The 21,843-nt window shown below is 40.9% G+C and overlaps 1 protein-coding gene across 4 annotated transcripts in view; it reads right to left on the bottom strand.

The window, feature by feature from the left end:
* Positions 1 to 5,862: 5,862 nt before the first annotated feature.
* Positions 5,863 to 21,843, bottom strand: part of HGF (hepatocyte growth factor) — a 56,767-nt gene continuing 40,786 nt past the window's right edge. For 2 of the 4 annotated variants that reach the window (XM_053405204.1, XM_053405207.1), the window contains exons 9-18: positions 20,373 to 20,500; positions 18,739 to 18,841; positions 17,651 to 17,790; positions 16,812 to 16,850; positions 16,004 to 16,100; positions 14,432 to 14,506; positions 12,054 to 12,197; positions 10,662 to 10,768; positions 9,163 to 9,308; positions 5,863 to 8,488 (exon numbers count right to left, since the gene is read on the bottom strand). In XM_053405204.1, coding sequence (XP_053261179.1) covers positions 8,321 to 8,488; positions 9,163 to 9,308; positions 10,662 to 10,768; positions 12,054 to 12,197; positions 14,432 to 14,506; positions 16,004 to 16,100; positions 16,812 to 16,850; positions 17,651 to 17,790; positions 18,739 to 18,841; positions 20,373 to 20,500 — 1,147 coding nt within the window. In that variant the 3' untranslated portion in view covers positions 5,863 to 8,320. Of the gene's footprint in view, positions 8,489 to 9,162; positions 9,309 to 10,661; positions 10,769 to 12,053; positions 12,198 to 14,431; positions 14,510 to 16,003; positions 16,101 to 16,811; positions 16,851 to 17,650; positions 17,791 to 18,738; positions 18,842 to 20,372; positions 20,501 to 21,843 lie in introns of all 4 variants that reach the window. The other 2 variants (XM_053405203.1, XM_053405206.1) reach the window with 1 other exon arrangement.

Raw genomic sequence — 21,843 nt, 5'->3', positions numbered from 1 at the left:
GGTAAGCAGCAAGCAGGGCTTGTGGTGCTCTTGCATCATCCCCCCTCCAAAAAACTATAGTCCAGCCAGCCCCCCAGAAGGTTTGAGGGACAGTGGACCAGCCCCCTGCTGAAAAAGTTTGCTGACGCCTGGCCTAGTGTGTCAGCCAACCCTGGGCTTCTGGACAAATCAAGAGCTGTGAACAAAGAACAGTCTGGAGTGAGCAAACCACAAGTCCAGGTTCAAATAACACAATAAGCCAAACCTTGGCCTAGCTCACAGCAGCACAGCAGAGGACCAGAGGAGGAGCAAAATGGCTGTAATATTCCTCTCTGGGAACCTGTGGGCTCCAGAGGGCTTCCTCTCTGGGAATGAAACTCGGGCATGGTTTGGCTTAGCATTATGTACAAACCAGGTGATATGATGTCATGGTCTGGTTGGACGCAAAGGAATGGTAGGTGGAACCAGCTGGACGACTACCAAGGGAAGAAGGCTCAGATGAGTGGTCAGAGGGGTAAGACTAGGAAGAGAAGGCATCATAAACTGAAGGGGTAACAAGGTTAAGTGAGTTGGGAAGGTCTGTGGCAAAAAGAAGTCAAGAATCATAAGCTGAAGGCTGAAACTGGCAAGTGGGAGGAGGGAGGACAAGAGGCAAAGATAAGTCACAGATGTCTCCCTGTCCTGCTCCAACAAGATCCCCTCCCTCACCAATCTCCCAGAACCAGGAGAGGCATGAAAAGGGTGGAGGAGAGATTGGCTCTACACAGGCACAGTCTCTGATTGCTTGGGGAAAGCCCTGGAGAGGAGGAGACATAGACAGCTGTGGGGAGGTGGGGACCTTCAGTCTCAGCAACTGATTTCATGGAGGAAGACCCACTGAGTGAGCAAGTCGTTACTCAGGTTTCCTGGGAAGGATTTAAACTGGCTGCACTTGAGCTGCTGTGCTCATCGGACCTGACACTCATTTGTAGGCTATATTCACCTTGCTATAATTCACCACCCATTTCTCTTCAGTAATTTGCTTTCCAATTTAATGTGACTTTTCATCAGCATATGGCTTTTATACACGTTATTGTTCAAGACCATCTCTGGAAAAGACAAGATCTGGAAGCAAAAAATGTCAAGGTTTGGGGGTCTTCAGGTCAGTTGGAGTAAAGCCAGGGTGTCGCTAGTACTCCAGTCACAATCCCATGATAGAAATGTATATAACATTTGCATATGTTATTTTGTATACATAAATGCCCCCTGAGAAATTAAAATGGTGGCCAGCTGGTGTCTTGGCAACATAGGACTTTGCAACAGTAAATAAATAAGTAACCTAACATTTATAGAAAGGGCAAAAGAGATGCAGACCACCCTCTAATAAAGCCCCAGGGATGTGTGTAAGAGAGAGCAACTTTAAAAAACTACTAGTAATAAAAAGTGTGCACATCTTCTGGTGTTACTTCTATTATTAATAATAATTAAATTTATACACTGCTCTTCATCCAAAGATCATGGTGACAACTTGACTCTTCATGTGTTTCTAGTGTTAACAGTGGAAGTCTGAAGTGAGAGTAGTTCATTTTGCACAGCCTTCTAGGGGCAAGATTGGTTCTTCCTGGAGCTGCACTGGTGCAGGAAGGGAAGATGGCATTTCTGTGTTTTCAAATGTTACCAAGGCTGAATCTACACATATATTTTAAAAACACTGTGAAAATGCTTTTTTAAAAAAAGTTTTAAAATATATAGATATATTGTATTTGCCATTAGCTCATCATCTCCATCTAGTGTCACATTTGTACATTTGCACTTAAAATGTTGTATTTGCAGCTGTATAGCTGAGTCCTTAGAACAGGGATGATGGAGAATTCTGATGGAGATTGCTGGTGTTCCCTTATTCATCACAAGTCCAGAATGGAAATAAATCCAGCAAATATGATTGGTATTCACTGTCTACAAAAGATACCTCCATCCCATTTGCATTGCATTCCTTTTGCATTGGAATGAATGGTGTGGAATAATGTAATAATTTGATTCTGCCACAGCAGACAGCAAGACGAATAACATGGCTTTTGTGGGAAACCAAACTGCAGCGGAATGAAGACAGTGCTGCAAGTGTGGAATGCAGGTTGGAACAGAAATTGTGCATTCTTACATCACTAGCTTATAATCACAGAAGGAGCAACACTGCAATGGCTCCCATCCACTACACTAATGTCAGAAGGGGTCCTCATAAATCTGCAACTTGAATGTGCGTAACTATAATTTATTTTATATGGTGTTCTTCTTGACTTTCAGGGTTTGGGGGCTCTTATAGCCTGTATGGGTCTCATAAAGGAAACAATACAAATGGAAAATTTGGAATAAGACACAGTTCATTTCAAAACTTAGTTGACATCCCCCCCCCCCCGCCACCATCCTCAAACTTTACTGAAGTGAGCTGGTGCAACATCTCAGGCAGAACAGGAACTACCACAGCTGCCATCTTGGATCTTTCTCTACGCACAAATCAACTGTATGAGAAATATCAACTGCAATAACACCACTGTCCAAGATGAAAGTAACAACTTCACTATGGGCACCAGTCAAGCGGATTCTTCTAAGCACAGTCAATACAGCTGCTGCACCAGCTTGGAAGAATATAAAATGACAAGCACAATTTTCTTGCTCTTTCATCTCAACATATAAGTGTTTGGAATAATGTTCAAATAAATGGCATACACAGCTTTTTGATAAAATATTTTATTAATAATAATAAAGATACAAAAATACCAACTTTAATGGCTAGTGAAGATGCCCTTAGTTACAGAATTATTGTAAAGTCAGAACCATAGTGTTCGACAGATTTCTAACATCAACAGGCAGCATCTATGAACAGAGGAAAATATTGAAGGAAAGTTAAACTGTGATCCATTTAAAAGTGGAGTGACACTCAATAATGACTTTAAAAAGAAATAACATGGCTCCTTTCACCAACAGGCCAACACTCACAAATCAATACTATACTGGCAAACATGGGGGGAGAGAACATTTTTAATATGGCAAAATATATAATCATAAATCAAATAAACTGAAATCTATTGATTTCCCAGGAGATGAGCTGACCCATAATCTTTCATATTTTTGTTAGAAAGGACACTACAATCCCACTAACGTAAAAGCAAGCAAGCAAAAACCTCTGCTTTCTAAATACCACCCGAAGCAGTGTGAATAGTAAAACCAATACAAAAACACAGAAATAAATGAAAATGTCTATTTTTCCCCCCTTTGGGAAAAGCTATTCATCTTCTGCATCTTCCAAGCCCAGTTCCACACACAAAACACATCTATGAATTTCAAGCAATGAATGTTCAATTCTTATTTTGACCTCAAATAAAAAGTATGTGCCCTATTTTTCCAATATCTGTCCATGTCAATAGCCCCACCATGTTTTTTACAGAATGATAATATCCACAGATTAAAAATTCCAAGGAGCACAGAACTGCCCACTGGCAACTGCAGCCCTGAGATGAGTTCCCTCTTCTTTGTTTATAGCATCTTGTTCTACTCAACCATGCCTTACATCATTTAAGCCACAAGGGGACAGGAATATGGGGCAAGTTGTATTCAGTTTACTAAGGGGGAAGAAGGCAATTGACACAGGCTGTCATTTTTGTTGTTGGACGCTTCATGCTTCTCGTAAAGTTGAGATCTGCCCTAAGTTGTACTGCACACTCCAAAGCTCAATGAGAAAGTTTCATCACAATAATAAAATAGCACATACACAATCCAAAATAATATATATACATACACCAGAAAGGAAACAACTGACACAACTGAAACCTGCTTTGTAGTCTACACTGCCAGGACTGATGAGGAAAACTTGTTATTCACTTGACGAGCTTTCCATCAGTTGTCGAGGTATAGCAGAAAAAGAACGGTTACTAATTACATAATTCCTTGACAGTGGCCTTCTTAGCAATAGTTCTGCAATTGTAACACTTGCATGGTGAAGTACCATGGGTACCAACAAGCAATATCCACAGAATAAATGATGCACAAACTCTTTGCCCTTTGTGCAAAGAAGCTGTTCCGTTTCCCTAGATTTGTTTTTCAGATTCCTACACTAGCAAAAGGAAAAGGGCCAATTAACACACACACCCCATCCCTTCAACCAAGCTTTCTTGAACATCCATCTCCAGGTACTTGCCAAACCATCTGAAAAACACAGGACCAAATGATGGCTCCCCCACCCCCAGACCGGCTTGAAAGAGGGGAGGATTTAGACCAGGGAAATGGGTTAAATGGCATGTATCGGGGCACCACTTTCTCATCCTTAAACCAGACTCATGGGGCTGATTAGTGAAACAAAAATTTCAGGCATGCCGAATCACAAGGATTCTAGGTATGCCTGGCACATCCCACAGACCAAAATCCTACTAACTGTAAAATGATCTCAGGAAGCACAAAGGCTCTTATGGCTTGTTTTTTTAATTCAACAACAGCCCTCCAATGCCTCACAGCAAACTCTCTTCGAAATGGAGGGCAGTTTTAAAATTCTACTGTTACATGACCTGTGATTTGAGAGGAGGTGATCAGCTGTTTGTAAAAATAATACAAAACCCAGTTAGGTTTGCACATCGTTTGCACTAACCTAAGTAGCTCTTTGGATCCCAGTCTATATTTTGCAGGTTTAATGCATGATCTGCATTATCTGTTGTGCAGCGCTTCCCTCCCTCAGATCCAGAAATTACTGGCACACCTGAGAGCCAAAACTGAACAGAGCAGTAGTCAATCACACTGTTTGCAACTGACTGCATTACACGACAACAGCTTGCACCAGGAGCCACAAGGCTGGGTGCTGTTTGAACTGCTCCAGTCAGTCATTAACAGTCACAACTGTAATGTGCAAAGCCTATGAAACCATGCAGGCTCCAGGCCAAAGCACACTTTGTGTTTGCTGGGCCTTGGTTGCCTGAGTTAGAGGGGATCAAAACAATTTACAGACTGTACACGACAACTGCCTGGTCGATATACTACATTTATCCACATGTGTGCATACCAGGAGATGATCAGGACAGAAAAGATTCTGTGTGAATGAGCCCCACCCAACAACAAAAATCAAAAGCCTGATAGGCAAGAGCTTACGGAAGTATTAAGTTCTAAATTATAGACTCTGTACAATTCATTCTACTGAGACTTCACTCAAAACAAATACTTTAGAAAGCCTTACATGTATAACCCACCCACTCCCACATATATTCTTATATCTATATATCTATAGTTGTATTGTCTTCTGCACAGCAGAAGTTTATAATATTTTAGAATCACTTTTATTACACTGAACGAAATGTTTGCATACATAATACAAAATGCCTGCATGTATAATACATAGCGTACATAAATCTTGATAGAAATGCAAAGTGATTGACATTTTCATTATAGCCCCCCATTCTCTGCTTGTGCCTGGCAGATCTATCGGTCAGCCAAGTCACGGCACAAGCAGAACCTTCCCTCCTTCTCTTCCCTCTGCATGCGCGTCCTGCTTTCTGAAATCTGGTCTAGGGGTTCCCCCAGCCCTTGAGACCATATGGGGAGCATGTGTGGGGAGGAGAGGGAGAGAAGTTCTCTTGCACAACCAGAAGTTGTTCCACTTACATAGTTTTTTGTTGGATATAACCCAGAAAGTTTCTAGGGAAAGAGTTTCACAATATCTTACAACTTCATAACCCTGTTAAATTGAAGCAAATGGATTTATATAGGTTGGTTAACGGTTTATGGGTTGGGTTCGATCCCAATTCAAGCGCACAAGTCTCAAAAATGTATGTTAATACTATATTTCATGTTTGTCTCTCTGTGTGCATGCACACCAAATTCAGAAATTCCATTTTCATAATTCATACCCCATTTTTTATTTGAACGTGTGTAGGTTTTTAAAAATTCATTATTTCTATTAAAAGTTCTGTTGCGTAATTATAAACATTTTTACCTAAAAGACAGCAGAAGCAAACAAAAGCCCCACATATATTATATTTCGTTTTCTTGGTCTGATACTAAGGAGAATAGTGTTCAGGCAAATAAAGTCTGCTTCACACATCCTATTTTCCACCTATTTGGAGAATTACTTTTAAGTGTGATTCTGACAAACAGATTTTTGAACACTGAAGTGACATGCAGATCCATTTTAAATGTGGAGATTCTTTCAAAGCTGTATGTAGCTGTAAATGCAGCTCTATCCATTCTGCAATTCCATTCTGTATAGGAAATTTACTGCTTATCCTGGATAACTAACCAGGGATGGTGGCAAAATTCACTGCAAGCAAACCAAGCACTGAATTGCCCATAGTCTGCTTGTCTGCTCTCTTCATGAAGCAGTCTTGCTCGCAATGACTATCTGTGGATTTTCCCATTTATTTTTAAAGAGTTTTTCGAATATGCTATTTTTCTGAAAGATTTAGTCAGCTACTGTCATCACCAACACTTGATCTTAACTGTCTGCTAATTGGATCCTACTGAAATGTGCATTCATTTTAGCTTCTGTCTCATTGATTCACTGTTGAGGTGATTATGTTAGCCTTTAACCCGTCGCTTTCTGTGCACACACAGAAAGTGATGTCATTGCCTTACACCTCACTGTGAACCTATGATATTTATTTATGTAAGAAAAATGGGTATTACTTGTATTGTGTGAGTGTTAAAATGCGAGTCTGGTGCACTTATTTTTGTAATAACATCATTATATTATAGATTATAGCATTATAATAAGTGGTTACTTTTCTTACCATCCTGTTAATGCTTAATATTTTTCATTATCAATCCACGCAAAGGGACAAACTGCATTCTTAGTTATTTTTTATGTGCCAAGTGTGGGGTTGGGCTGGTAGTGGAATCACAGCCACACCCTGCAAGCTATGCCTTGAACAATAGGAACTGGGTTTTGGGGATGTGGTGTGTCACTCATTTGCTTGACAATATCAGTTACTGATATGCTAGCTAGGTGACAAAGAACAGTGAAGGGAATGAGGAGTCGATCACCTCCTCAGTCTCACTTGAACAGCCAGTATCCCTGAGGCAGGAGACATTTTTCAATGGGCAATTAGGGCTCATCCGGACTTCTGTCTATTATGGTTGTGGGAGAGGAACCTTTGAGAGGTATTGTTGGGAAGGTTACACAACCTTCAGGGTTTTTCCTGCTGCTAATAACAGAGCCATACACTGCAATGGAGAAGCAGTGGCTAACCTTTAAAGACATGAGGTAGAGGCGAAACATGTAGTTTTATCTCAATAAGCCAATATGCTGCAGAGTAAGACCACTGGGAGCAAGGTGTGCCCCCCAAATAACATGGCTGGTGTATTAGGAGCTTTGTACTGAGCAGACCGACTAGGATTTGCGTCTCCCTCTTTCCTTTGAATACAAAACTCCCCACCTCAGCACACCAGAGCACAAATTGCTCTTTGAAAGACCTCTAGGATCCAAAGTGACTTCCACATAGTATGGGAGATGAGTAATATCAAGGAGCACATCAAGAACTCCACTAGGCACAAACAATTAGTTGCACACATCTTTGGATCCCTGCCTACCCACTGAGAGAAAATACACTGCTTTTTGCTTGTTGGAACCCATTCATTGACTCCTCTAGATTATTGCAAATATGTATAGAAAACCTAACTAGTTCAAAAATACAATAGTAATAATGGCTTATAAATTGTTATCAAACATCTTCTAGGCATCCCTATTAATTTAGGGTTTTTCTTTTCTTTTTTAAGAGTGTAAAACTGAGAACATACAGTGAAATCCCATAAACAGTTTGTGCAAGTGATTCCCTCCAAAATCAGATATTGTAGCTTGTGGAACTAAACTGGGTTATAAATCCAAGCAACTGTTTACAAAGGGGATTGAAATATAATTCCATTTTGCTTTTAGTAGGAGAAAGAATCAATTCTGGCTGATGCATGCATTTATCATTGTCCTAAAGAAGTATTAAGAGGCTTACGTAAGTATGGAAAAATATTGTAAATTTCAAATTATGTTCATGTCTCATCAACCAGCTGACGTAACCAGCAGCATATAAGAAATTGGGCATTCTAATTCCACAGAACCCATCTTCATCCAGCACTCACATTTTGAAATTCTGCTTTCCCATTCAAGTATTATCAGGAAATAGGTCACCATACTTGCTTAAACTACAGTTCATATAACGCACCGACAGACTCAACATGACAGAAATATCCATAAATATCAGCAAAACTTGACTATCAAGCAGTACTTGACTGTTGCTGTTTGTTTAAAGAATCAAAGAACTTGCAATTACACTTTGATTTCCTTCCTTCCCAAAATGTTCCAACAACTGGAATTTGCTTTCTTGGCTGGAATGTTCAGCTATGATTTGAACGTCATTAAGATTTTATGTATCCACCGGGTGTAGTAGGCCACCCTGACAAAAATCCCAGGTCGCCTGAGATTTGCACATCCACGCCCAGGAATGATCACTCCCATTACTATTTTACTTCTGTTTTGCTCGCAGACCAATGGACCGCCATAATCCCGCTAGAAAGAAAGGAAAGAAAAAAGAACAAAATAAATAGAAGGATACCTATATTGTTACAGAGCAAAAAGTAAAAACTGTCTCATATATGCCTTACAAGATCTTGATGTGTGTCGTCAGGTGACCGACTATCCTAATCCATTCAACAGGTTATAAGAAAAATGCCTCATTGCAATTTAAACTTGCTCCACTGAAATCAAAGGCAAAGCTTTCACTAATTTCATTGGTGCTAGAACATTATGTACCTATGTAACTAATTCTATCAAAATATAGGCTAAGCGATTCTTAGTAGGGTTCAGCATCAAAACAGGCTCTGATTGGGTGTGGACCCAAGTACTCTAGTAAGAAGAACTTCAGCAATTGCTTGCCTCCAATTTTAGTTTTTTAATATTACAACTCTAGGGAAGAAGATGTAAGATGCTATTCTACAGATTTCTAACATTTTTTACATTGAGCCAATGTTGTGTAGAGGTTCGAGAGTGTGATTAGGACTAGAGAGATCAAGGTTCAAATCCCTTCTCAGCTGTGAAGCCCAGTAGGTAACATCCAGCTAGTTCTCATCTCTCAACCTGACCAATATCAGAGTATGGTTTTGAAGATAAAATGGGTAGAAAGAGATTCCTGGAAATCCATGAAGGAGGGTAGGATATAAGTAAATAAGCCAACAGAATTGTACCTCACAAGTTCCACTGCCAATGCTCTCAGCCTTAGCACACATTTCTGACTCTTTCACGACTATATTTGTTCCAAAATCTTGACTGCAGCGCTCATTTCCCATGATGATCATATTTGCTTCTCGAAGTCTCCCATCAAAGGGTGCATCTGAAACCCAAAAGCAGAAATGAGAATATGCTGTTGTTTGCTTTCTCTTCAACAGTTAAGATCATGTTTTTCTAACAAAAAACAAGTTCCCAAATATGGATGCTATATTGGTTCAAATAAAGAAGCATAACACAGAGTTTGACTTTGCTAAAAAATTAAAAATAATTAATGTACATTTTGAGAGAGATGTTACCATGAGGCATAAATCAGGCTAAGTCTATATAAAGTTGTAATTCTAAAACCATCTCCTCAAATTCCACTGAAGTCATTTGACTAGGTACCAGAACAATATGCTTACCGTATATACTCAAGCATAAGCCGACCCGAATATAAGCCGAGGCACCTAATTTTATATAAGCCGACCCGAATATAAGCCGAGGCACCTAATTTTAGCACAAAAAAACTGGGAAAACTTATTGACTCAAGTATAGGGCAGTTCATCACACCACAAACCTGGTGGGGGCGGCAGCGGCGGAGGAAGAACAAGCAGCCCAAAAGGGCTGCTTTTGGGCTGCTTGTTTCTCCGCCGCCACCGCCGACAGCGGCAAAGGCGGAGGAGGAGGAAGGAGCAGCCCAAAAGGACCCTCACTCGAGTATCAGCCAAGGGGGGCTTTTTCAGCATAAAAAATGTGCTGAAAAAGTTGGCTTATACTCAAGTATATACGGTAATTAAAAGCTAAGCAGAAAATAAAATCAAGTTAACTGATCTGCTTCCTGATGACACCTGATAAATGCCAGGAGCGCAGCAAAACAGATTTTTCCATACCACACACACAACTAAATCACAACCTGCCATACTTTCCCCCTACTGGCAGGTTAGTTAATCAAAAATTTCAGGTGTGAGTTTATGAGACAGGTGGTGCAGCAGAAGGCGTGCTGTGCATGTGGCATGGATGACGTCTCCCTCTCTCCAGCACTGAATGTCTTGCTGGAAGTCCAGGTCTGGTGGAAGAACTCTAGATGAGTCACTGGCCTGATCTAGCAGGCTATTCTGGAAAACTCCTTTTGCTTCCCTCAAATCCCCTTCTATTCTCCACACACCCACACCCTGTGGGAACCTTCAAATTGGCCTCATCATTTCACTTTTAGCAGCAGTGACTCTGTCCAAATCAGTGTTAATTTTTTTAAAGCAGGGCCAGTGCTCCCCCCCCTAAAAATGTTTTCCTACTCATATTGAAATACTGCTCCTCAATGGGGCCAAACTTAGATTCACAAAATGTTTCAGGGTATGTGTACCCCCAGAAAAAAGCACTGAGTAGGACCCTCCTATAATACATGAACCCACACAAACTGGGAACCCAGGTGGTTATCAGCATCCCAGTGCATGTTCTACTTCAGAATAAAAGCTCTTACTTCCTGTATGTCCCCATCCATAAACAGTGCAAGTAGTGCCTTCCGGAATGGTACATCCAGAAATGGGCAACCTGATGATAGCCACAGCATCACTGCTTACTGCTGGCCTGGGAAGAGATTATATAAAGACAGATGTATACTTATTCTTACCAGCCCTTTTAAAACAGAGTTCATGCTCACAACAATTTCAACAGCCAGATCAAGTGAACAGACATGTACTTGCAACTTTTCAAAAAGTTTAAAGTTCAGCAAAAGGACTTAAGATATATTCTAGAATTTGTTTTTTGAAGCCCACAGACTGAAAGTTCTACGGCAAATTTCTTTACATGCAGACCCTCCAAGTGTTCCTATTTTCCAGGGACAGTTCCAGATTTACAGAAGCCACCCTGGTTTCTGATTTGATCCTGGAATGTTCCACTTTTCCTTAGGACATCCCTATTTTCATCAGAGAAATGTTAGAGGGGATAGCAGGACATCCCTATTTGCATTGAAGCCATAGGAGCCAACTCCTAGGGACTGAGGGGTCTTCAGACTTCCCACCAATAAAATATTTGAGGGGACAGGGCCCCCAATGTTCATGGGCATTGCCATTCAAATGGTATTTGTGTGTGTGTGCCATGTCATGTGATTGATTACATGGGGTGGGGCTTACCTCCCCCCCCCCAATATTTTATTCAAGTTGCCACTGTTGATTGGAGCAAAGAGACAAGATGACAGAGCCTTAGGTTGCTGGGGAAGGAATCTGGGAAGGGGCCTTAGACACCTGTGTTTTTTATTGCTGACCTCATCTTGACTCCAGCTCCTGACAGCACCACCAGGTAGGCTGCCCATGAGGAAATGCGGCCATTGTGGTGGAAGGGTCCCCATCCCTGCTACTGTCCATCAGCTGGCATAACTTGAGTAGAACTTATGAACTGGGATTCTTTTCAGGAAAATATACATTTTTCTACCTGCTTATTGTCCAGGGATTTCTTTTGGAGATCTGTCTAGTAGAACTGCCTTCTGGAATTATTGTTTTGAGGACATTTTCACAAGCGCGTGGAGGAGCACATGTTATGATGTGCAATGTGCAATTATTGTGTAATCACCTCAACAGTGAATCAATGAGACAGATGTTAAAATGAATGCACATTTCAGTAGGACCCAGTTAGCAGACAGTTAAGATCAAGTGTTGGTGATGACAGTAGCTGACTGAATCTTTCAGAACAAATATCATATTCGAAACACTCTTTAAAAATAATTGGGGAAATCCACAGGTAGTCATTGCAAGCAAGTTCTCTGGTCACTTTACTTGGGAATTGTATTATATACAGTAGCAAAGTCTCTTGCCATCTAAGAAGTTCACAACCGTCAACACAAACCTGCAAAGAAAGAAGCATGATTACAACTGACCTGGAAAGTTTCAGCAATACCAGTTCTGATCCTTTGGGACCATATACCAGCTGGGAGATATTCAGAACTTGCTTATGCTTCTCTTCGTGTGCTCTTTCAACATTATGTATTCCAAGCCATGCTTGATAGTCTTTGAGATTATACCTAAGGAAGGAAAATTCAATGGCACTTTCTATGTGGTTCTCTGTCCAAATCAATCAACACTTGGAGTGGGCTAGTGGCTTTACACTCTCTGGATCAGTTTACCATGGGCAGATTTCAAACCTTTAATTGTGGTTCAAAGGTGAACATGCAGCGTGGTGATGCATAGAGCAAAAATCATGGCTGCTTCACTCTTCCCGTGCCCCTACTACACTGCCAGGAGCCAAGTCACAGTTTGGCTCAGCACTGTATCTGAATCCAAGCTCATGGTTTGTTTCCTCCAAACAAGCCACAGACAGTAAGCCAAATATAATAAACCTTGGTTACAGCTTTTGCTTTGTTCTAGAAGATAAATATCGCAAGCCAAACAATGCTTTATCTCCCATGCAGTGTGGCAGCAGTAGGAATGGCGGAGGAGGGTAGCAGCAGCCATGATTTTCATCCCATGCACCAGAATGCTGCGTGTGCATCTTTGAACTATAGTCAAGCTTCACTAGAGTGGCTGGGGAAACCCAGCCAGATGGGTGGGGTATAAATAATAACTTATTATTACTATTATTATCACTATGGTTTAAAGTGTTGTGCAAATCAGACCGTTGACTTGCCTGCCCAGGGCTAAATATAAATACAATATGAAAACACTTTGTCAGTTTGAAAGACCACGGTGTGCTGTTGAGCCTCTTCAATAGTGGTCCAATACTCCCTGCATCCCTACTTAATTTAGTCTTCTAGTCCTTGGTCCTTCCTGCTTGCTATCGGGGTTGTTCTTGTTTTTTACCATTGGCCAATCTGTTTTGATGTCAAAATGCAAGTTTGTTAGCTGCCGTCTTAGCTGCCTGACCCAAAGTTTCTCAGATCCTCTGTATAATTACAGGGAAGATGCAGGTTCTAGGTACCTCCTCTCTTTCTGGAGAAGAAGTTGACAGGCAATGCCACTCTCTGAACAGAAGAAGTTAGGCAGGTGGGGGCTGGCTAAGGACAGATTGAGGTTGGTGGGGAAGCAGGGGCGAATGAAGGCTAACCGACACCCGGGGCATGGCAAACCACTGGCTGCGCATGTGTGGAGTCGCTAGATACCGTGCATGCGTGCGACACCGCGCATGCGTTGTATGTAGTGGTTTGCTGCCAGCACCGCTCAAATGCTGTACAGACGGTGGCGGGATCCTCTGCTTGTGGCTGCAGCCGCGAACGGAGGATCCTCCACATGCAGCTGCGGCGGTGTAATGGTTGCTTGCGCCGCCGCGCCCGGGGGCGGTGGGGCAAGCACACCACGGGGTGCCTTCTTGTCACCCCTCCCCCAGACATGGCACCCAGGGTGCACCACCCCCCACCCCGTTGCAACGCCACTGTGGGGAAGAGCCCCGTTCACTCTGATAGACCAACCTAGGCTGAACATTGCCCATTTCAAATAAAAACACTTCTCATTTCTGTTGGTTGAAATGGAATTTGTATTATTACACAAAGGAAATGGCAAATATTTAGAACCAATGAAGTTTAAAACTGCAAGAGCTTTTTGAAAGAGTTCATCTGAACATTTAGCTGAGATTTCTGCATTGCAGGGCTTGGACTAGAATCTGGGATTCTATGAACCATTTGTTTGTTGGTCAAGCAACACTAATCACATGAATACAAGATTTTTTTTACATTATAAAATTCTGCTGCTTTACTTAAAATCTGTTAACAATGTGACAAAAAATGTCTAACGTGGTATTCTGAATGTATAAATTCTAAATACATATTCAAATGCAGTAGACCACTGAAACTGTGACTGATGCAATGTGGTAGGGAATAGATTTGGGATAATAAGAACCAGCAGAAAACTGTAAACTAATTCTTTTTGTGGAGGATGGGGCTTGTTTATTTCTTATTTTCACATACCCTAATCTACATTTCCTGGTTTCGATTACAGCTTAACACAAGTACAACACATTTCAAAGAGCAATTGCCAAAGTAGTTTATGGCTACAAGGTCATATTCTTGGAAAGCTCCAAGTTGCATCTGGATTCTTGACTAAACAGAATAGAGGTTTTGGGTATTCTCCGCCTCACCACCTAGGTGAATCAATTGTGTGGTAATATTAATTCTATGAAAAGGATAATTGTTGCAGAATGCAACTTTATAAAGGCTATAGTTATACAAAGAGGGCTAGGTTGCAACAGAGAGATTCCTACCTCAAGCTCTTAAAGAATAAAATTATTTTTCTACACTAACTGTGTAGTAATAAAAAGTTACTTTACCGAGAAGGAAAACATTGTTTTGCTGTCAGGACCCAGTCTTCCTTTATTAATGAACCTCCACAGAAATGCCTGCCTCTGCTGGAGGAAAAGGTGGAAATAGTTACTCGTAGTCATAAGCAGCTGCATACAATTCAAACCAATATTGCTCTTATTATAACTAACATAAGAAGAGCCTGCTGGATCCAGCCCCTGGCCCATCTAATCCAGCGTCCTGTTCTCACAGTGGCCAGCCAGATGCCTGTGGAAGCAGACCAGGAGCAGAGGAGCCTTCTCCCCAGCCCTCGTCCAAGCTAGCTGCCTAACAATGCGATGCTGACTTCCAGAAAATTGTTCCCCCTCCACACCCAGGTCAATGTATTGATAGCAACCGTACTCTTTTGCCATTGTACCATAGCATGAAAACAAGATTCCTCTTCCCCCAGCAAGTATAGCTTTGTTTTAGCTTCTGTGCATTGCTTTAAAAAGAAAGATAAGCTTGAGGCCCAAGAGTCTTCTGCTCTTAGGGGTTCTATCCAGTAGTAGCTTGAAATGCACAGAGGCACTTCCCTTTGTGCAAGGCAGGGCACCTCTTTTTTGCTTATCTCTTCTACCCCATTTGCACCCCCACCCACCCAATGCCTCTAAGAAGCTTCTCCTAAGGTTGGTGTGCCATTTGGAAGAGTATGAGCTATGGCCCAGAGGAGAGAGTGAAAATGGGATAAATATCAATAAACACTCAGCATGCAAAATAGACCCACAAAGGGAATCAATCAGCAAGAAGAAAAAGAAATGCTTCTGTTACCAGAGAGCTCTGCAGCTGGTTTCAACTTTGCATTCTGACCCCCATGAAGGTCTAAAATATACAAGGCTGAAATGCATTGGGCTTGTTTCTGAATAAAATACCATATAGCATATTGGGATTTTTCTCCTTTCCTTTGAGTGAAAATAGGATGCCCCACCTGATACCAACATAAATGACTCTGCTAACACAAAACCACCATGGGCTGCAATCCTAGCCCCATTTATCTAAGAAGGAAGCCCCACTGAATTCAGTAAGACTTACTTTTTTGTGGACCTGCTAAGGAGTGTGCTGTTAATCAGGGTAATGGAGATCATTTAGTTAACCACAAAGGCCAAAGGACTGAGTGAGCAAGAACTGGGATGTGGCCCACCCGAGTTTGAGACCTGCTCTCAGAACCAATGGAATATATACCGTAAGTGTGAGACTTATGATGTCTTGTGGAAGCAATGTAGGGAACTTGTTACTTAATGTGCAGTTAGAAATTCAGCATTTCTCCCCTAAAACGGAGAATCAGAGACAATAGGTCTGTCCGAATGTTCAAAACCACATGACGGTAATTGCATTAACATTCGTTCAGGGTTTCAGTTCACAGGGACAGTTTATGTGTATTCAACAGGTCGCTCCACTACGTGGACAGCCATGGGGAGAGGAGGGCATGGGGGTGAATATGTGTGGCCCCACGCTCCTCTATCACACAATTATTGTTATGTTCTTCTGAATGACCAAATAAGGTCTTGGGAGGAAGGGAGGGTTGGATCCCACACAGTGAAGGGCAGCACACACAGTCTTACCTGTCCTTCAAACTAACCATCCATCCTTTGTCAGGTTGAGTAGGGATTCCATTAACAACTCTCAGGTGTTTTGTTGAGGCACAAGGGATAACAGCAGCTGAAAGAATGTTCTTAGGTTACATTATATTCCACTTTAGACCTAAGACTTTGAACAGCTTATACAACTACACTTTCCCATTAAAAGAAAACAACAACTAACAAGCATCTTTTCTCTAAATAGTCTATAAGCCACCCTAAAATTGTTAGTGTTCTTTACCATCATAAATAGCAGTGTGAAACTGTTAATGTGGTTTTTGCTGTGAGCAGGAGGACAAACCAGGACCCAAGGACCACTTGCAGCATATATTCAGACTCTTTAATAGACTTTGACAGTATTATTAATCATGGTTTTGTGCTTAAATGGGCAAGCTGCAGAAAGCTCAAGGAAAGCAACAAGTTCATGCAGTGCCTCTCTTTCGACATGCTCAGGAGGAGTGCAGTGGTACCCTGGTACTCAAACGGCTTGGCTCCCGAACAAATTGGCTCCCGAACGCTGTAAACCCGGAAGTGAGTGTTCTAGTTTGTGAACGTTTTTCGGAAGCCAAACGTCTGACATGGCTTCCGATTGAGTGCAGGAAGCTCCTGCAGCCAATTGGAAGCTGTGCCTTGGTTTTCGAACCATTTCGGGAATTGAACGGACTCCCGGAAGAGATTAAGTTGGGCTGTTTAGTGTTATGAGTATGACCAATGTATGAAGTGGGCCTAAGATACACCCAGGAAGTGTACCATAACAGAATTTATTTATTGGATTTATATAAGCGCTACTTACGGTCTAAACTGCCCATTGTAGGAATGGCATCATCTTCACCTACACAGACAACGCAGTATAATCAAACCATGATTATTCTTGTTAAATAAACTTATTTACAACTACAAGGTATGTATGAAAACTGTAAACATGGCGAGTATGTTGAAGAATATACATTTTTCTGCTTAACTTGTGGCACAGGTTCAATAATGTCGCCCACTATGAATATTTTCCCAAGAAGTATGTTTCCCAAGAAGAATAAGAACCCTAAACATTTGATTTATAATCTGAAACAGCATCCCTCTTTAGGGGATGCAATAGCCTTTCAAACAGAAGATCTATACTAGGAGCTAGCCAAAATATCCCTCCCTACTTTTCCACCATGTTTATAGGCAGTTAATTTTAGTGGCTTTTCAGGGTTGATTTGGAGAAAGAACCTCAATCTAGTTACCATTCCCCCCAACCCCACCCCCACCCCACCCCCCACACACCAGAATGATGCTATATCTAAGGCATGCTGAAGGGGGAAATGGTGACTTCCATAATTTGTAGAATGTCACTTGACAATATTCTCGGAAAATTTTCTGTTGGTTTCAGTTTATGCACACAATTTTAGCCAAACAAGGACTTGCTTTCACTCCATTTTGCCAATTTCGAAGCTTATCTAGATAAATTAGTACTATCTCCACGTTAATCAACTTTTCCCACCCCATTCTCACCAATATCAGCATCTGAAGCCTTTTTTTTAATTATCACATTTATCAGGTAGAGTACAGAACTATATATGCTCCCTCCTGACTTTTTCCCACTTCCAGCAATTCTGTAACAACATTGGCCTATCATTTATACTGAGCACTTACATCTAGATATAGGGCAGTAGTCCCAGGGGATCTGAGGATCACTTGTATAGCACCAAGGACCATGAACATCATCATCTGGATTACGACAATAATTTTTCTTCAACTTGCTAATATCTGGCTCTTTATATATTGGTAGATGCCTATAAAGAAAATATATGCCAGCAATGTACTTTAATAAGCTTGTATGAACACAAGTCGATTTTCTGATTATTAATGGACATATTTGTCCATATTTGTCCACAGCAATTTGTGCTGTGATGGCATTCACATTTCAGGCTTATGGGGTTTAGAAATAGTATAGGAAAATTCCCCTAAGGCATGGTGGGGGAAATTAACCAGAAAAGCTCACTTGATAAGCAGAAGGCTTCATGAGAAAGAGCAGAGCATTGTGGGAAACTGTTGAGTACTAAAACATAGCTCTCTGTTTCCAGTTCATGTGAGGGAATGATATACAGCTTGCAGGAATCCCTGAAATCCAAGTAAAATAATGGGAAAATCAAGTCTAATCTTTTCCCCCCCTGGACCTTCAAAACAACAGTTGAAGATTCTCCTGAAAATGTCTTTATCTTTCCCAACACCACAATTTATTATGAAATTGCAAGCTGTGCACTGAACTTGGAATCTAATTTTATTGCAATTGCCTTTTGAAAAAAGTATATTGGACCCAAAATGAATTGACACTGGTCTGTGAACTCTTGCAAAAGCACCAGAAGAAGACTTCTCACAGTGCCACCACATCAGTAGATCATATAAAAGCCCCTGAAAATAATTTGGTCTTGTGACAGACTTCACTAGATTAAGTAGTCACTTTTCTTCTGAAACAATAAGAAAAACCCCTTGAATAGTGGAAGCAAAAGAGTGAGAGGGAGTCTATATAAAATGAGATGTGTTCATCCCAGTTCTACTCTCCAAACAGGGGTATAAGTGCATCTATAAGCATACCATCTTGAAAAGAAAGAAAAGAATTAATTTGAAGGCACTGTAAAAAATGTTTAGTAAAAAGCATGGAAGCCACTTGAACAACATGTTGCAACTTTCTCTACTGATTGAGACAGAAAATATTTTTTTCCTTTTAATTTTGTACATACCTTTTTAAGTCTTGAATGTTTTTATCCCACATAGAGCAAGTTAAGCCAAAGCGGGTCTGGGCCATATTTCCCATATAATTCGTCCCATTCCCTCGATAGCAATCTACATAAAGAACAGTCATTTAAAAGAAGCTACTAAAATACCAGTGTTACTGGTTTTTCTAAATATCCTGTTAATTAAATATAATCCAGTTTTTTCAGCATGCTGTTTAGAAGGTAATACATACAAAAGCAGGGCCAGTAAACATAGCCATAAGAGAAAGCTAATGTACATGAAGACAAGAGCTCTTTGAATCTTTTAAATAATTTTGTTTAAAGATATAAATAAGTAACTCAAAAGTAAATAAGTAACTTGCTTTCAATATCTATTGCAGATGTACTGGGAATTTTTCAGTTCAAATGGTAATTTGTTGACTGTGAACTTGACAAGGTCGCCCAATGCATTAACATATGTAAAAGCTGCCAATGTATCTTTAGTTCTGCAGTTTAAATCCAGATGTTTTCAGGAGGTTATAAAATGGAACTTTAAGCTAGTCAAGGAAAAGGTCCTGGATTCTGGCAAGGATAGATAAATGCTGTAGTTACTCATCCCCTTACAAGGCAAAGGATAAGCTCACAGCTGATCTCAAGTAAAAATATTCCCATCTTTGAAACGTACACTTTGGTTTATTTTAATTCGGAAAACGTTTCACAACTTTGCATATGCTGTGAATAAGTTTCACATGTGCAACACTTTTGACATTGTCACTTCAAATAGTCTTGCACCATTCTGCTACATTATAGTTGTGAAGTAGAATCACAGGGTGTGGAATTTTAAAAGGAAAAGTGTGAGGTGCTGATTTAGCAGGCTGGGCCTTTCAGACTGACCTTGAAGCCACCTGAGAAAACTGCAGAACACAGTTCACTGGAGAGATTGCTTGTAGAATGGAAAAAAGGACACTCACAAACCTCAAAAGTAAGATAAGTATAACACAAACCCGCCATCCCAAGTACAAACCCTCCACAAGCATTTCACTGAAATTTCCTGCCTCTTTCATTATTCTCAAATGTAATTTCTTTCTCATTAATTGATGCAGAATGGTTGAGAAAATCATGGAAGTCCGCTCCCCCCCCTTTTCAGTGGGCGGTGTTGTGAGACGGCAGACGCTTCACTGGGAATCCTGGCATCAGAGCCCCTTCCTGATTGGTGGGCGTAAGCCTGTGCCGCCTATCAGGAGTTTTGGTGAATGGGGATGCAGGCCTGGATGTTGGGCCAAGGGCAGAGCCGACAGATGGGGAAGGCGTCTCTCAGGTCTGCTCCTTGTCCACACCTGGGGTTCTACCTGCTTTCTCCCCTCAAAAGGGGGTGATTTTCAGCACAGCACCAGATTACATTAGAGACATTTGCAAACCAAATATCCAGGTACAGAGACAGAATTTTTTACTCTTAGTTTGTGGTGGCCTCTCTTAAAAAATATTTAATTTGTCCACAGAATGTTGAATCTACTACTATGACTATTATGCAGTAAATGACTTAACAAAAAAAATTCTCATGATATTCCCAGCAGCATCCAGAACAAGGATTACTCTGAGGACAATAGTATGGTTTCTTCCACAATACTTTAGAATATTCTTATCTTCCTGGTAGAAGTTACCTTGCTCACTTGGTGCATCACATTTTGGTATTTGAAAGCAAAAGCCAGTGCGAGTTTTTGGGTCGGTAGTAAAACACCACGGTGCCTCAGCTCCATCTGGATTGCGGCAGTAGTTTTCTCTTAAGTCCCTATAAAAAAAATAAACATGTTAACATATGTCAGGCACAATGCTGCTGTTTTGCATTGCTTTTTCTAATGCAACTTAGCAATAATAAAAGCTGCTTGACATCTGTGTGTCACTAAGTTTCTAAAGCAGAAAGATTTGCACAAAAAACAACACAAAGTGTGCACACACTCGAGTAAAATTTGGCACCAGAAAGCAGGAGACAACAGGTACATTTATATTCAATGAATAATGGCTATAGTATTTCACATAAAGTGCAAGGGTATCTATGCACTCCATCTTTCGGCCACCGTTGCTCCAAATGTATTTTGCCTGTTACAAACTCTTTCATGTGAACTGGGATCAGAGTCATCTGAAACCTATTATAAATTCTGCTTTCAGGCTTATGCCAACAATAACCCCTCCCCTCTCAGAGTGAATGGATCTACCTGGTTATAGGGGTAGGGCCCCTTTGGTTTTATCACTGATTTAATTAGGAAACTGAAACCCAAGAGTATGAGAAATGCGATTAGAAATCCTATACAGGTGTTACCTTTTGAATTGGCGTCTAACCATTAGGGACTCTCTTTAAAACAAAGTATCAGTTTGTATTAAAACTGTCAACCTATTGAAATGTAAGTGTTACTCTCCATTCTCCTGAAAACTTCACTCAAGTTCAATTGAGTCTTCAGTTTCATAAGGCTTTTTTTAGCCATCTGGAATAATGATTGATAACTGTCGGTAGAATAAATGTGTGCCCAGTCTTATTAACATGAGATGTCTTCATCAGACAGCCTAACAGAAGAAAGAACTATGACTATCTCTGACATATTTCATTCATTGCAATTTTTAAGAAATTGTAAGGAAACAGGGAACCTTCAAAAATGCAGAATTTGTGTTGGCTGGGAGATCAGCCATGAGAGCCACAATGTTCAAGTTGAATGGAATGTATGCTTTTTGTGTTTGACTTTTCCATTGCTTAAACCTTGGGTGGGGAACCTATGGCCCTCCAACAAGCCCCAGCCAGCTTGGCCACTGGTCAGAGGCGATGGGAGTTGCAGTTCATCCTCATCTGGATGCCCAAAAGATCCCTATGCTTCGTTTACACAGACACACATCTTCAACAGTTCTGTCTTTTGGGGGGGAAATGTGCGTTGGAAAATGGAACATCAACAGGGAAACTAAAACTAACCAGGGTAGCATTGTAGAGCTTTCCCAGTACTCCAGTATTCTTTAAAAAACAAAAATAAAGGGAGTTTTCCTAGGAAATAGGCTGAATGACAAATGTTGACTAATATTTCTAAAGTGCTTAATCAAAACCCCCAAGGGAGTCAATTGAGTGTTTTGTCTGAGACATGTTACAGGACC

This window comes from Podarcis raffonei, chromosome 10 (assembly GCF_027172205.1).
Source record: "Podarcis raffonei isolate rPodRaf1 chromosome 10, rPodRaf1.pri, whole genome shotgun sequence".
Lineage (NCBI taxonomy): Eukaryota > Metazoa > Chordata > Lepidosauria > Squamata > Lacertidae > Podarcis > Podarcis raffonei.
The sequence above is the reverse complement of the archived record's forward strand: the minus strand, read 5'-3'. Positions and strand labels throughout refer to the sequence as shown.